This window comes from Arctopsyche grandis, chromosome 7 (genome assembly GCF_051622035.1).
Source record: "Arctopsyche grandis isolate Sample6627 chromosome 7, ASM5162203v2, whole genome shotgun sequence".
NCBI lineage: Eukaryota > Metazoa > Arthropoda > Insecta > Trichoptera > Hydropsychidae > Arctopsyche > Arctopsyche grandis.
In genome coordinates, this window is record NC_135361.1 from 8,183,088 (window position 1) to 8,196,618 (window position 13,531).

Here is a 13,531-nt window from a genome sequence, read left to right on the forward strand (position 1 = left end):
AAACGTTTCAATTGTAAAATATATTTTTTTCGTGATTGTAGGCGATGATTTTTCACACGGGAAATTATATCAATTACTTGGGTCTACGTGACGAGGCAGAATGTTAAACGACAGAAAACGCAAAGATCGGAAGGCAAAGATCGGAAATCGAAAGATCTCAAGTCGAAACATAAAAAAAGGGTGCATGGTAAAACGGTACATACTCACTTAATTTGCGCGAGCAGGATACATCAGGAACAAGAGGAACATGTATTCTGCGCGCACACATTAATACGGGAGGAAAAGCCTTTTCCTCTTGTTCCTGTTGTATCCTGCTCGCGCAAATTAAGTGAGTGTGTACCGTTTACCATACACCATTTTTTTTTTTGATCTTTCGACTTAAGATCTTTCGATTTTCGATCTTTGCCTTCCGATATTTGCATTTTCTGTCATTTAACATTCTGTCTAGTCACGGAGACCGCAATTACTTACCAATTACTCGATGAACTCGGCTATGTCAAGATTGCACCGACTTGCTGATGAACTGTCCACGATCGACTTATTCAATGTCAGCAGACGCAAGATGAAATCCGTTCTATTTAAACACTTTTTTAATATAATGTAGTTTATGTATATACATACATACATATGGTTCGGTGATTACTAGTCAAATGTGAACCGATCACAGGACAACCAGTCGCTCTAAATCGGTCACACGTGATCACCCGTCACTCTAAAACTGGTCACGAGAAAACTGGTCACACAAGAAAACTGGTCACGAAAAAACTGGTCACATCCAAAAATTAAAAATTGATCGAATTTTTGGGTGTGACCAGTTTTTTGTGTGACTAATTTTCGGGTGTGACCAGTTTTATCGTGACTAATTTTCGGGTATGACCAGTTTTATCGTGACCAATTTTAGGGTGTGACCAGTTTTAGTGTGACGGATGATCACCTATGACCGATCTAGAGCGACCGGTTGTCCTGTGACTGGTTCACATTTGTGAACCAATACATACATATGTAGGCTACGTCCACACTACCGATATCTACACCCGATATTTGCGAATTTTTACATAACCCGTTCCTAAATAGCAACCACAGGTTGCAATATAGGAACTGGATATGAAAAATTCATATACATTTCTGTTTGCATGTATGCATGCGTATATTGTATATACAAGTGTATATATGTATATGTATACGAATCTATGTACGTACATATATGTAGGTGTGTATGTACATATGTATGTATGTGTACATTTTTCTTATATTTTTTACTAATTTTGATTGTATTTCATTGTAATTTGCTTTTTTTTTCTTATATTTTTTACTAATTTTGATTGTATGAATGAATGTAATTTGCGTTTTTTTTCTTTCTCCTTTTTCTATATTGTATACAATATGTAACTTTAGTTGGTTGGGTTGTAAACAACACATTCGATTTTTTTTTACGATTCATAATTTCCAATCCAATTTCTTTCGAGATTCAAAAGTCCCGGGGGCAAAGTCCCGAGGGGCGCCAAGAACGAAGGCACCGGAAGAACCACCAGATTCTGGTATACATATAATTTCAAAAGACACTTAAAGTAAAACTATTCACATAAATTTAATAAAATGCTTACTGTTAGGTTAGTCATGTTTAAGCGGTTTATATTACAAATACCGAGCGAAGCAGGGTAAAACCACTAGTAAATAAATAAATAAATATACATATTAGCAGCCAACACCTACTTATTTAAGGGTCAAGTTAGGTTAGCTTAAGTTAAGGTTGGCCCTATTCTATTTTACCACAATGTTTTTAAAGTTACCCAAAACGACGCTGTGGCCAAACATTTTTAAACAAAAAAAAAATACACGATTAACATTTAAAAAATGTAACAAATTAACACTTTGCTTGTAGGTCAATCGAAATTGTGTAGTGGGCAAACCAGAGAAATTTTCAAAAAGGCTCGTCTAATTATGGAAAATTTCAAAAAATTTAGAAAATTTTTATAAATGTTTGTAAAATTGAACAAAACTTTTAAATCTGTCGACTGACTCAAATAAAATTACTCGAAAAAAATTTGTTGTACAATAAAAGGCTGGTTACCCTAGTCAAAAATATAAAGTATGTAAAATTAGACAATAATTTATAACATAAAGATAATATTTTTCTCATTTTTATACAAAAAAATTTGTTGTATAAAAAGGTTGCTTACTCTAGTCAAAAAAATATTATTTTTTACATGATGATGAAAATGTTATTACATTTTTTTTAATTCAAAAATTTTTTGTATAAAAAAAAATAATTTACTTTAAGTCAAAAATTAATCTAAATTCTAAAATAATTAATTTATAGCATTAAAACAATGGGAATATTTTTAGAATTTTTTCTCACTTTAAAAAGTTTGCTGTATAAAAAAGGGTTATTTGCCTATCGCTGTCCACGGAAATCACAGTCGGAAAGCATGGATACAAACGGAGGTCAGTCTACCGCTGTCAAGCAACAAAATTCTAAAGATTGTAATCTCTGTTTCACGCATACAATGTATTAATAAAAAAAAACAAATAAACATTTAAAAATAGTTATAAAATTGGAAAGGTTAGTTGAAAAGTCATCGACGTCGACGTATGTAATTCGTTATCAGGTTAAGGCAGTGAGTTGCTCGAGCAATGGGTGAATCAGCCAGGATCCTAGTTCTCGCCATGAATTCCTGGAACAAAGGAAAGGACAAGCGCGAGACTCGCGGAAGCTTATGGGGGCCCATAGTTTCATCTCTTAAATAAATGTCCTGATTTAGTAACTGCAATTCCACGTTTGGGTTTACAGTCTGTGGTTCCCGACTTGCGAAGATAAGGTGACCAATCGTCCTCCCTTTTATGATTTCACTGACCTATACCCATTGAAAATGTAACTGGCTATGATTTTACTGAAATTATAATTTCACTGTGACATATAAGAACACAAATGATCGATAACTTTTAATATTTCCTCTGTCTTTTAACTATATTGAATCTTTTGTTGTATTGTATTGAATGTATTTTTATTCCAAAACTAGTTCCAAATTCTTCATTGTTGTTAAAATATAATGATCACAATCTAAATGCCAAGCCACAATCTAAAATAATCAGCAGTTAGGGATTTCCATCGAGAAATTCTGCTTTGGTTATAAATTCAGAAATTCCGGTATAAACCAGTCTTTATAAACAATGACACGGATTACATGACCCATGTTCAATGCATTTTTCCTCTTAGAAAGGTCAAAAATGTTATGCCCACTATTCTGTCCACACCCCTGAACGTATCAAGCTGATAATTTTTTACTTTATCTATGTACGTAGTAACAATAGATGAAGTTTTGTGATCATGCGAAAATTCGAATTCGAGATTTTGACTGATTCGAACTCAGAATCGATCACTGATCACGTTTTCATGATCTAGAAAAAAATATGTGTGTGTGTGTATTTTGGGGATATTTTTAACACCGTTAGTCCTATCGAAATGAAACTTAGTATCGGTTAATGAAATTCTTATCGACACGTCGTAATTTTTTTTCAAATTTTTAAGTTGACCGGAAATGGTACCTCCCATTATAGGTGTCCTCTTTTTTTTTATGTTTTTGAATTCAATTATCTCCCAAACCACTAACTGAATCGGACTGAATATTTTAAAAATATAATAGAAATAATAATTTTTATAACCTCATATTTTTTAAATATTTCTATCTGAACCGGAAGTAGTACTTTTACTCTAGAGAATCGAGGTTTTTTATGTTTTTCTCAGAAAACTTTAGGTTTATTGAACTGAAATTTCATATCTAGAAGTTTAAGCTTAATGCCAAGTTATTTATAAAATTTAGTAAGCATCTGTCAACCGGAAGTGGCAGTTTACTCTTTTTCGATTTTTCTTCCACTATTTTTTTCGACCCCTTAAGCATGTGTTTGTCACAAAAAAATTCAAGTATAATTCTTGTAGCAATATGATGAAAATAAAAATAAAATTATTAAATTTTATAAACCGAAAGTGGGATTTTTTTCTCTTAGAAAGGTTGAAAATGTTGTGCCCACTACTCTGTCCACACCCCTGAACGTATTAAGCTAAAAATTTATATTTCTATCCTTTATATACTAACTTAGAGCTGGTAGGGTTTTGGTCAGAATTCGTAAACCGGAAGTAGTATTTTTTTTAAAAACAATATTTCATTATTTTATTTTGACCTTTTAAATTGTTTTAAGCTTCTTGATATTTAATGAGTATAATACTGATAGTGATTTTTAGTAATAAAAAAAATTTGAACAAAATCTGACAACCGGAAGTAGAACTTTTGTTTTGTGCAAGTTTCCATACATTTGCGCTCAATTTGTATCGCTATCATAGTCATCAGTTCAATATCGAATTTTGTTTTCTAACCTTCTTATATTCCTAAAATACATAGATAAAGTCATGGGTTGGTCACACCCGAATTTTTTTCAATGCTACCTGGAAAGGCTTAGCGGGTAGTATTCTTGTTTATTTTTTACACACTCAAAAAACAACGCCTATCTGCGTATTTCAGGCTCATGGAATCGTAAAATGCCGATCGGCGTTGGTCAGCATTCAACGGGTTAATATGTGCGTTGAATATTAAAATAAATGTAATTTAATCGATAGAACCAAAAGTTGTAAAATAATTTAGAAAATCATCACTGGATACAATCTATAGCCGTTTGGAAACTTTGGAACGTGCAACAGGAAATGCATAATCGTAGCGGGCACATATAGCACTCCATGATTTCCTCCTTTTTTCATGGAAGAGATTTTCCCGCAAGGTCACAGCCAGATGAGAAGATTGTAAGATTGTATACTAGTAGTTGGATTGCTAGTGCTAGCAGTTCCGGTATGGAGCAATTGACTTAGCGAGGTCTTCAATCAGAGTCTACAAACTGCCCAGTTAACGCGCCGTCACTGGTATAAAGACACCGATGAATACCTGATGTAACGCAGTGATCAGCGCAGGCTCAATATCGACATACACTATATTCGTGGTTTTTTTTTTATAATATGCCAGCAAATTTGGACAACCGCTGAAAGTTTTGAAGTTTTGTTGATTGCCAAGAGAAAATTTAGAACTGAACAAAATGAGTGTAAAAAGTGGTTGGTTGCTTTTGATCGTCTTGTTTTTTTGTGGGGGAGAATTGGAATCAAAAACTCTCTACAGTCTGGATACAGACGATACAGGTGAATTTTTTTTTAATTCTTGGAATTTATCAACATTTTTCTATATATTTAAATATATATTTTTCAACTGTTTTGACTTTGAAATTTGACATGTGCATTTTATATGACATTAGTGTTTTTACCCGGCTTCGCTCGGTATTTGTAATATAAACCACTCAAACATGGCCAATCTAATATTAAACGTTTTATTAAATTTATTTTATTTAAATTTATATTAATATTCATTTATTCGATGACGTCACGGATTTACGAACCAACATTACATATTTTCTTGCATACTTACAAAGTCTCTTTCGAAATTATATATTAGATATCTATGTAGGATTAAATTTTCAAAAACCCAAATGAATGCACGTAAAGGGTGAAAGAAGTCTCATTGGCCTTTTCGAATTTAATCCTACATGCAGTGGCGTATCTAAAAAAAATTGCCCACATGTAAAAATTACCAAAGGGATCCCAGTGTTTTTTTACATCGAAATAAAGTGTCCTAGCTTATATTTAAATTTGCAAACTCAGCAATCCCATATTTAAAAGAATTTTTATGAACTTATTCTTGTTAATATTACAAGTTCGCTAAGTCAGAATGTTTTTATACATACTTCTGACTGTTTTCAGTTAGTGTTAATTGATTGTTCTATATATATTCTTAAATATAAGTATTAATAGTTGGAGATCTTCCCGAACCTAAGGGCTCGCATGCACCGCATAGCCCTGCGTAATAATAGTTACGTCACTGTCTACTTGATTGTACTACTGTTAGAAGATTAGAAAACTCAAATTGAACTATAGGCTTTTGTTTAAAAACATAATTGATTTTTAGAAGCAACGCCGGGTGGATTGCTTAATGTTGTCCGAGTAGATAAAAGTAAAAAAATATATGGAACAGTTTCTTGAAAATTTTGTATTGAGTTCCATATACAGTACAAAAAGTACATACATATGCCGAATTTGGCCGTTCTGAATTGAAAACTGTACAAAAACGAAAACGAACAAATATTTATATTTATCTGCTGCAACGGTTTCGCAACTCAAAATACATATTTATTTATTTAAATACCAGGAAGTATTTATTTATATACCAGGCAGGCCTCACAGGTAAATCTTAATACGCCTTCCTGGCCAATTATGTACAAACATCGATAAACAATTTATAGAGTAATTTTACAGAGCGTCATAAAGACTTTTTTTTTATAAATCGTTTACATCCTTTTTCGCTGAAGATGGTAATTGAAGATGATCATTTACATAAATATTTCTAAAGAATTGATCTAAATATTTACCTTACAAGGTGATAATTATTTTTAAAAGATTTGAAGTTCTATTAATTTGTCATTTCGCCACATTATCTTAGTATCCATGATGGAATATATGTAGCTTAGACGTATAAATATAATAGTTTTTTTTTTAATTTAAAGTGGTATTTAAGACAAGGTTTGTATTATTCATATTCTATAGTCGATCTGATGTAGCGTTAGAATTACGAGAACCGAGCATGCTGTCGCATTCGAGCAATGTGTTGTAACTAGGGATCCCAAATATTCAAATATATTCGAATATCGAATATGGAATAGTAGCTTTATTAAATTATTTATTTGTAGTTTTAAGAAGTTCAAAATATTATTAAAATTTTAAGAGAATCATCATCCGGAACATCAAATAGAATTAAATGTGTTGTAGATTGAAAATAAAAAAATAAGTTCGTATAAAAAGTATTCGAATATTCGGATTTGGGATCCCTAGTTGTAACATTATAAGGAAGTAAAATAATTTTTTTTTTTTTTAATTATTTATTATTTTTCTACATAATATTATTACAATATAATTTAATGGAAGGTCTTTAATAATATTGCCGTAAGTTTTACTGGCCATAAAATGACGTTGACAATTACTTTTATCGTCTAAAAAAATATAAATTTATATTAATATTTAAATATATACGTATTCTACAACAATTTACGTATTTTTTATTAATGTAAATATTTCAAAATACGAAACACGAACTCAAAACTAAAAGTCCAATTGAACCGACCGCTATTCGCACGAACAATGTTATATTTCTTGACCAAAATGAAATGCGAAACTGAAACGAAATGTAATTGGTCATCACGGGTCGAGTAGGGGGGGGGGGGGGAGAAATACGATAGCATGTACATTTTACGTAAGTCTTATGCTATGTAGATTGGTTCGAATATAGTCGTGTAATAACCATTTGAATAAGTTTAAAAAAAACTTCTAGCTAAATGGTGATGTGGAGCAACGTGACCGGAATCACGGTTCATGCGTAGTCCGTGACCTGAGCGGTTTGGGTTCAGCCAATTTGTAACCTGGGGTCAGGAGTCGCGAGTGGAAAGCTGATGAGCGCTGATCGTGAACTCCAAAGACCTTCAAACCGATCTACTAGTTGTCGACAACGCGGTTTGTATTGACAATGGTCATTGGATTTGCCACGTACGACACGCTGGACAATCTCGACAAGTGGCACAATCAGGATGTTTGGACTAGGCATGGTCGCGTTGTTGACTAATAAACCGGAAATTGGACGCGCGCATCAAGTTTGTTTACCTTTTCGACTGACGTTTTGTTTGTTGTTGTTTCAGATCTGGCACCACCGATTGACGAGGTATCTGTCAAGCATACTGGCCCTTCAGGAATACCTGTCAGCCTATGGCCCCTCTTTCACTACAATTCCAAAAAGTCAAGCAGTGTCCACGCTTTGCCAGCATACAGACTAATAACGGCAAGTATACCACCACAAACAGAATAAAGATTCATTAAATTTGACAAATCAACTTTGATTGTATTATTTTCAGTTACCCGGAGGAGCTATCAAGATTCTACCCAGAAATCTCTATTCAAATACCCAATAAATGTTGTCTTTTCTGTTTGGTGCGCACTGGTACAGATATTTGTAGGCAAATATTGTAGGATTTCTGGCTGCTATATGTATATTCTGGATCATAGCTAGAGACGAGAGTTATCTTTTGACTTCGTTTCTAAGAATCTTTTTTTAAACAAACTCAGCTTTGTCGTATTGTGTTTGATTATAATGAGCAATAAAAAATACTAGAGCAGAGTTTAAACAATCTTTACTAAGTTTGACCCACTGCATTCGAATACGACAGATATGTTTGAGTGTCTAAAAAAATGCAATTCTTCCAGATTTTTGGCCTTTGCAGTCATTAACTCAAAATCTAATATTGCTGTGCCAAAAGTGAGTATTAGAATCAATAGTCAGATTTTATTTCTATTGATTGTAATTGTAAATTGCTTTAAAATACTTACAATTAATTATATAGCGAATTTTAAAAGTCAAAAATATACTTTTTTCTATACATTTTTCCTTATATAATTATATATTATGAATTGATTTCGGCAAATTTTCCCTTTACCTCGTTTATAAGGATTGGTTTTTTAATCTCAATATTTTTTTGAACCAATTGTACTAATTTGAGCGGTAAGTGATTTTAAATTGAGTTAAAAATGGTGTTATTGATGATGCATGATCCAAGAGCGAGACCAAGAATGGAGATTCCTATTTAAGCGCATCATTTGATCTAATTCATTCACGCTCACTAGAACCACCTAGAATATTTCATAATGTAATTTAAAATCATTTATAACTCGAATTAGTACGTTCAGACAAGAAAATAGTGAAATATATGTATAACTGGCCCAGTAATTGCACGATAGGTTGACAAAAAATATATATAAATCCTATAAATCCGCTAGATTAACTAATTATAAATATTTTAAAGCAATATAAAAATCACAATCAATAGAAAAAGCATCTAACCATTGATTCCAATACTCACTTTTGGCACTGCAATATTAGATTTTGAGTTGAACACTGTAAAAGCCAAAAATACGTAAAAATTGCGCATTTTTTTAACGCTCATATCTCACAAACAAAAGAAAATTTAAACGAAAATCATTGTCATATTCGAAGTCAGTGGGTCAAACTTAGTAAAGATTGATTATTATCCTTTCCGGAAAGTAAAAAACGTGATTTTTTGTTGCTCAGTGTTATTACTAGAGACCGGAGCCACTTTGCGCCATTCATTGTTCATTAACTCTCTAGCTTTGTAGCTGGAGAGCAAAAAAAAGGTTCAACATAAAAATTAACAATGCACCGCGAACAATGAACAATGAACGGCGCAAAGTGGCTCCGGTCTCTAGTTATTACTAACGAGCGGACCAACTTTGCACCATTCTTTGTTCATTGTTCACCGTGCTTTGTTCATTTTTATGATGAACCTTTTTTTATGCTCTGTAGCTTTGTAGTTTGTCCTCTTTTCTGGAAAATAGACTCAAAACGCCCTATTTCCTAGAAAAAGCACGTTTCCGGTCCTACCTCTGGTTATTACAAATATGCATTGTTTTTGTATTCCGATTGTATTGTTTTATGAATAAAAGTCATATTTTTTGGCCGAAAGTTTAATCGTTGCTAAGAAATATCTATGACAAATAAATTTCTAGAGATACATATATTTGCCGATTTGTCAGCAAATATATTTATAATTTATAAATATATAAACATTTCTCCATCAGTGCTCAATTTTACTGAAACCGACTCCCTCATTAGTACAAATGTTTGTTAGTAAATGTTCTCACTAGATATATGTATGATACTATGTACTATGTGAATGTACGAAAGACTGAACAATTGTATATACCTAAATATTATACTTCTAAGAATGTAAATAGATTATTGTATTGTAAGTAAATATATCGCTATGATGACTCGATCTGTTTGTTTTATTTAATCGATGGTAGTATGTAGTTCGTTTTAGTTTGGGAAACTGTTTACATTTGCGAATGTGGCGATCTATCTCGATCATCGGACGAATGTAAAGTTTTCCGTTTAAAGTTTAACGTTTGAAAAGGGAAATTTTTTGGCGCAAGCGCTCTACACGTGTAGCTTTTATTGATTGTAGACCGTAAAACGATGCTGTGTGGACCGAACGAGGCAGTGGGCGTGCAACTTGCAAACGTGCAGGTTGTATTTAATGCATTTCATCAGGTGCATAATATAACCTAACTTTGTAAATTACTATCAGTTCGCGTGTAGTTATAAAAACAAACGACACTTTCAAGAAAATTGATCAAAAACAAAATTCAAACGAGCATACTCATTAAAACTGTCACAACATAAACATTGTGTAATTAAACAAATAATTTAAAAATACATTATTTTAAACAGGTATTTATTTTTATAAATTTATATAAAAATAAAGCGATGCGGCGTTAAGATTGATCTTAAAAAAATGGTAAATCTATCGCGAACGTTCGTCGTCTTCACGTTGATGATAAGAGGATCTCTATCTGGTAGGTTTACATTTAAGTTGAATTTAATTAGTATATAATTGAAAATTTTAATGCTTACCGATGTATCTTCTAGTGCCGGTAAAGCACATAGAGGCGAATCCTGATGCTAAACGACTTTACGATGATCTTTTGAGCAATTACAACAGATTGATCAGACCGGTCAACAATAATACGGAAACTTTGACAGTATGGCTGGGTCTCAAATTGAGTCAGCTGATGGAAGTCAATCTCAAAAATCAAGTCATGACTACTAATCTATGGGTTGAACAGGTAAACAGCAGTGTAGTTTACAATCAAAACTTTTGAGGTTACCGAACTTAATCTAACCTTATTGCGAGATTTATCTGTGAAGATGGCGATCTGTATTTTAAATATTTGGATTATGTTGATTTCAGAAATGGTTTGATTACAAGCTAAAATGGGAGCCGGAAGACTATGGTGGTGTTGATATGCTATACGTTCCTTCTGAGCATATTTGGCTACCCGACATTGTTCTGTACAATAATTGGGATGGTAACTATGAGGTAATTAAAGTGGTTCTTGTTTGTTTGGCTTGGCGCAAATGAAAAGCAAACTTCAGAAAAAATAAATAAAGTAAATAGTACCTAAACGCAAACAATCGCTGAAATTTAACAATCATGTCAGTGATTTTCCAACAGTGTAAACATGACTTTTGTTTTGTTTGTAATTAAAGGTAACATTGATGACTAAAGCGACTCTAAAGCACACTGGTGAAGTTTTCTGGAAGCCTCCAGCGATTTACAAATCTTCTTGTGAGATCAATGTTGAATATTTTCCATTCGACGAGCAAACTTGCTTCATGAAGTTCGGATCGTGGACATACAACGGAATCCAAGTGAGATTTTGTTATTTGATTATATGTTAATGGATGAATTTAATTTATTACGAATTTTGTGAATCGATTTTCAGGTCGATTTGAAGCACATGGATCAAACTCCAGGAAGCAATCTGGTTCATGTTGGCATTGATTTGAGCGAATTTTATCTGTCGGTAGAGTGGGACATTTTGGAAGTTCCAGCAACACGAAACGAGGAGTTTTATCCTTGCTGCAAAGAACCGTTTTCAGGTAAATGAGAATATGAAGCCAATAAGAATTCAAGATTTCTTAAATACAACTAAAAACTATGCCTAAATCTAGTCAACAAGGCATCGGAAAAAGGTACACTTATGTACTTTCGGTCAGCTAAAATCAATAGAAATGGCGTATTTTGAGGTATCGTAGAAGCCAATAACGAAGCTTTTAAGCCAGCAATAATCGAGATTTAGAGCTTATTTATTGTCAAGTTGACTGGAAATAATATTTTAATAACAAGGCGAATAACAATCTGTGTGCATGTAAATTGTACATATGTATGTATATGCCTACTCTTTGAAGTCATAACATTTATAAAGGCTCACCCCCACTCCTTGAAAAAGATGCGCAAAACCAACAGTCCATAGACGATGTAGGCGTGCGCATCTTTCCGTGAAGTGGGGTTGGGCCTTCATAAATGTAAAACAATTCTATAAACAACATAAAATAAAAAGCATTTAGTTAGTAAAAGTAAATTCAAATTCTAGTGAATGAGTTTTACGTTAACATTTCATACTTTTATTATTCAGTTCTATGAAACATTAAATGCTTAGTTTCATATGATTATCATTTTAAGATGATGATAGCAAATACGTTTAACTTAAAGCCTTTATTTTATTTTATTTTATTTTAAAAAATCAATACCACAGAGACTTGACAGGTTGCCCCAAAGCGTCAATGTGATTTTAATACAAATAATAAATAATGTACCTATTATGTATATTTTCTAATTTTTTACCGTTGAATTTTTCAGATATTACATTCAAATTGACGATGAGAAGGAAAACCTTATTTTACACGGTCAACTTAATTATTCCGTGTGTGGGAATTACTTTCCTCACAGTGCTTGTATTTTATTTACCGTCGGATTCTGGTGAAAAGGTATTTATATCAAACGTTCAATTAAATTCGTTGACTGTGTGTTTTTTAGGTTCAAAAAGATCAAAATTAAAAAAAAAATCAATGAAAAGGATATGGACGCTTATATAATATAATAAATGTTGTAAAAATGTTGAATGTAAAAAAGCATGTGGCACGCTAATCGACAAAAAAGCTTTTGATGAGTTAATCGAATGTCTAACCAATATTATCATATATTTAAGAATTAATTAAGAAACTAGTATGTATTCCTATACTATCGAGCTTACAACCTTCTATGTAGTTAATCCAGGTATCGTAATAAAAGTCCATAGTAAGTTAGTCGACATTGTAAATGATCCAATTTGTGACCCGAACGAAAAGAAACTCGTATTTAGACTCCTATCGATATAAAAGTTAAAGTGTTACCAAGAAATTACCATTGTTCAATGTTTGATCTGTCGCTTTCACACCACTTCATGTTTGTAGATGTCCCTCTGTTTGTTTTCAGATAAATTGTGTGTATGTTTCAGGACCCAGCTTGTGAATCCCAACCTTAATCGTAATGATTGTGTTCGTCTAGAAAAATGTGTTTGTCATTATATCAAGTATGATTGAAGTTCGTTTGTCGCATTTATACATTATCCATTGTAAATGTAAAACAAACTTCAATACGCATAGACGTGTTTAATGAATACGAACTTTGTATTTAGGAATCATCCTAATTTAGACCCTTAAAATCGAATGTGCAGTCTCGGTCAAAACAGTTCAAATCGAAGAATTTGTTGTGTAGTTTTTCAAAATGGATCATCTGTCAATTCGATGAATCGCATTCTACGATTTCAACTGTTGAAGACTGCCCATAGAGTTGCTTGTTGAGCTCTGAGCGATTTTCCATCCCTCACATAAATGGACCAAAATGTAGCCTAATCGTTTGTGTTGAAGTGGAATTAATGAACGCTTTTCAGCATTACGTGTTGTTGCTATTAGAATCCTGGAATGTTATTCCGTCTTTAAAGTAGACCATAAAATAACCCATACGAGTTTCAATATCCATTAATGATGGCTCAAAATCA

At 32.6% G+C, this 13,531-nt stretch overlaps 1 protein-coding gene across 5 annotated transcripts in view; it reads left to right on the forward strand.

The window, feature by feature from the left end:
* The first annotated feature begins 10,588 nt into the window (after positions 1-10,588).
* LOC143914225 (acetylcholine receptor subunit beta-like 2) overlaps positions 10,589-13,531 on the forward strand; it is a 70,194-nt gene continuing 67,251 nt past the window's right edge. For all 5 annotated transcript variants that reach the window (XM_077434354.1, XM_077434356.1, XM_077434355.1 and 2 more), the window contains exons 1-5: positions 10,589-10,774; positions 10,900-11,028; positions 11,199-11,360; positions 11,435-11,591; positions 12,352-12,479. In XM_077434354.1, the coding sequence (XP_077290480.1) occupies positions 10,721-10,774; positions 10,900-11,028; positions 11,199-11,360; positions 11,435-11,591; positions 12,352-12,479 (630 nt within the window). In that variant the 5' untranslated portion in view covers positions 10,589-10,720. The remainder of the gene's footprint in view (positions 10,775-10,899; positions 11,029-11,198; positions 11,361-11,434; positions 11,592-12,351; positions 12,480-13,531) is intronic.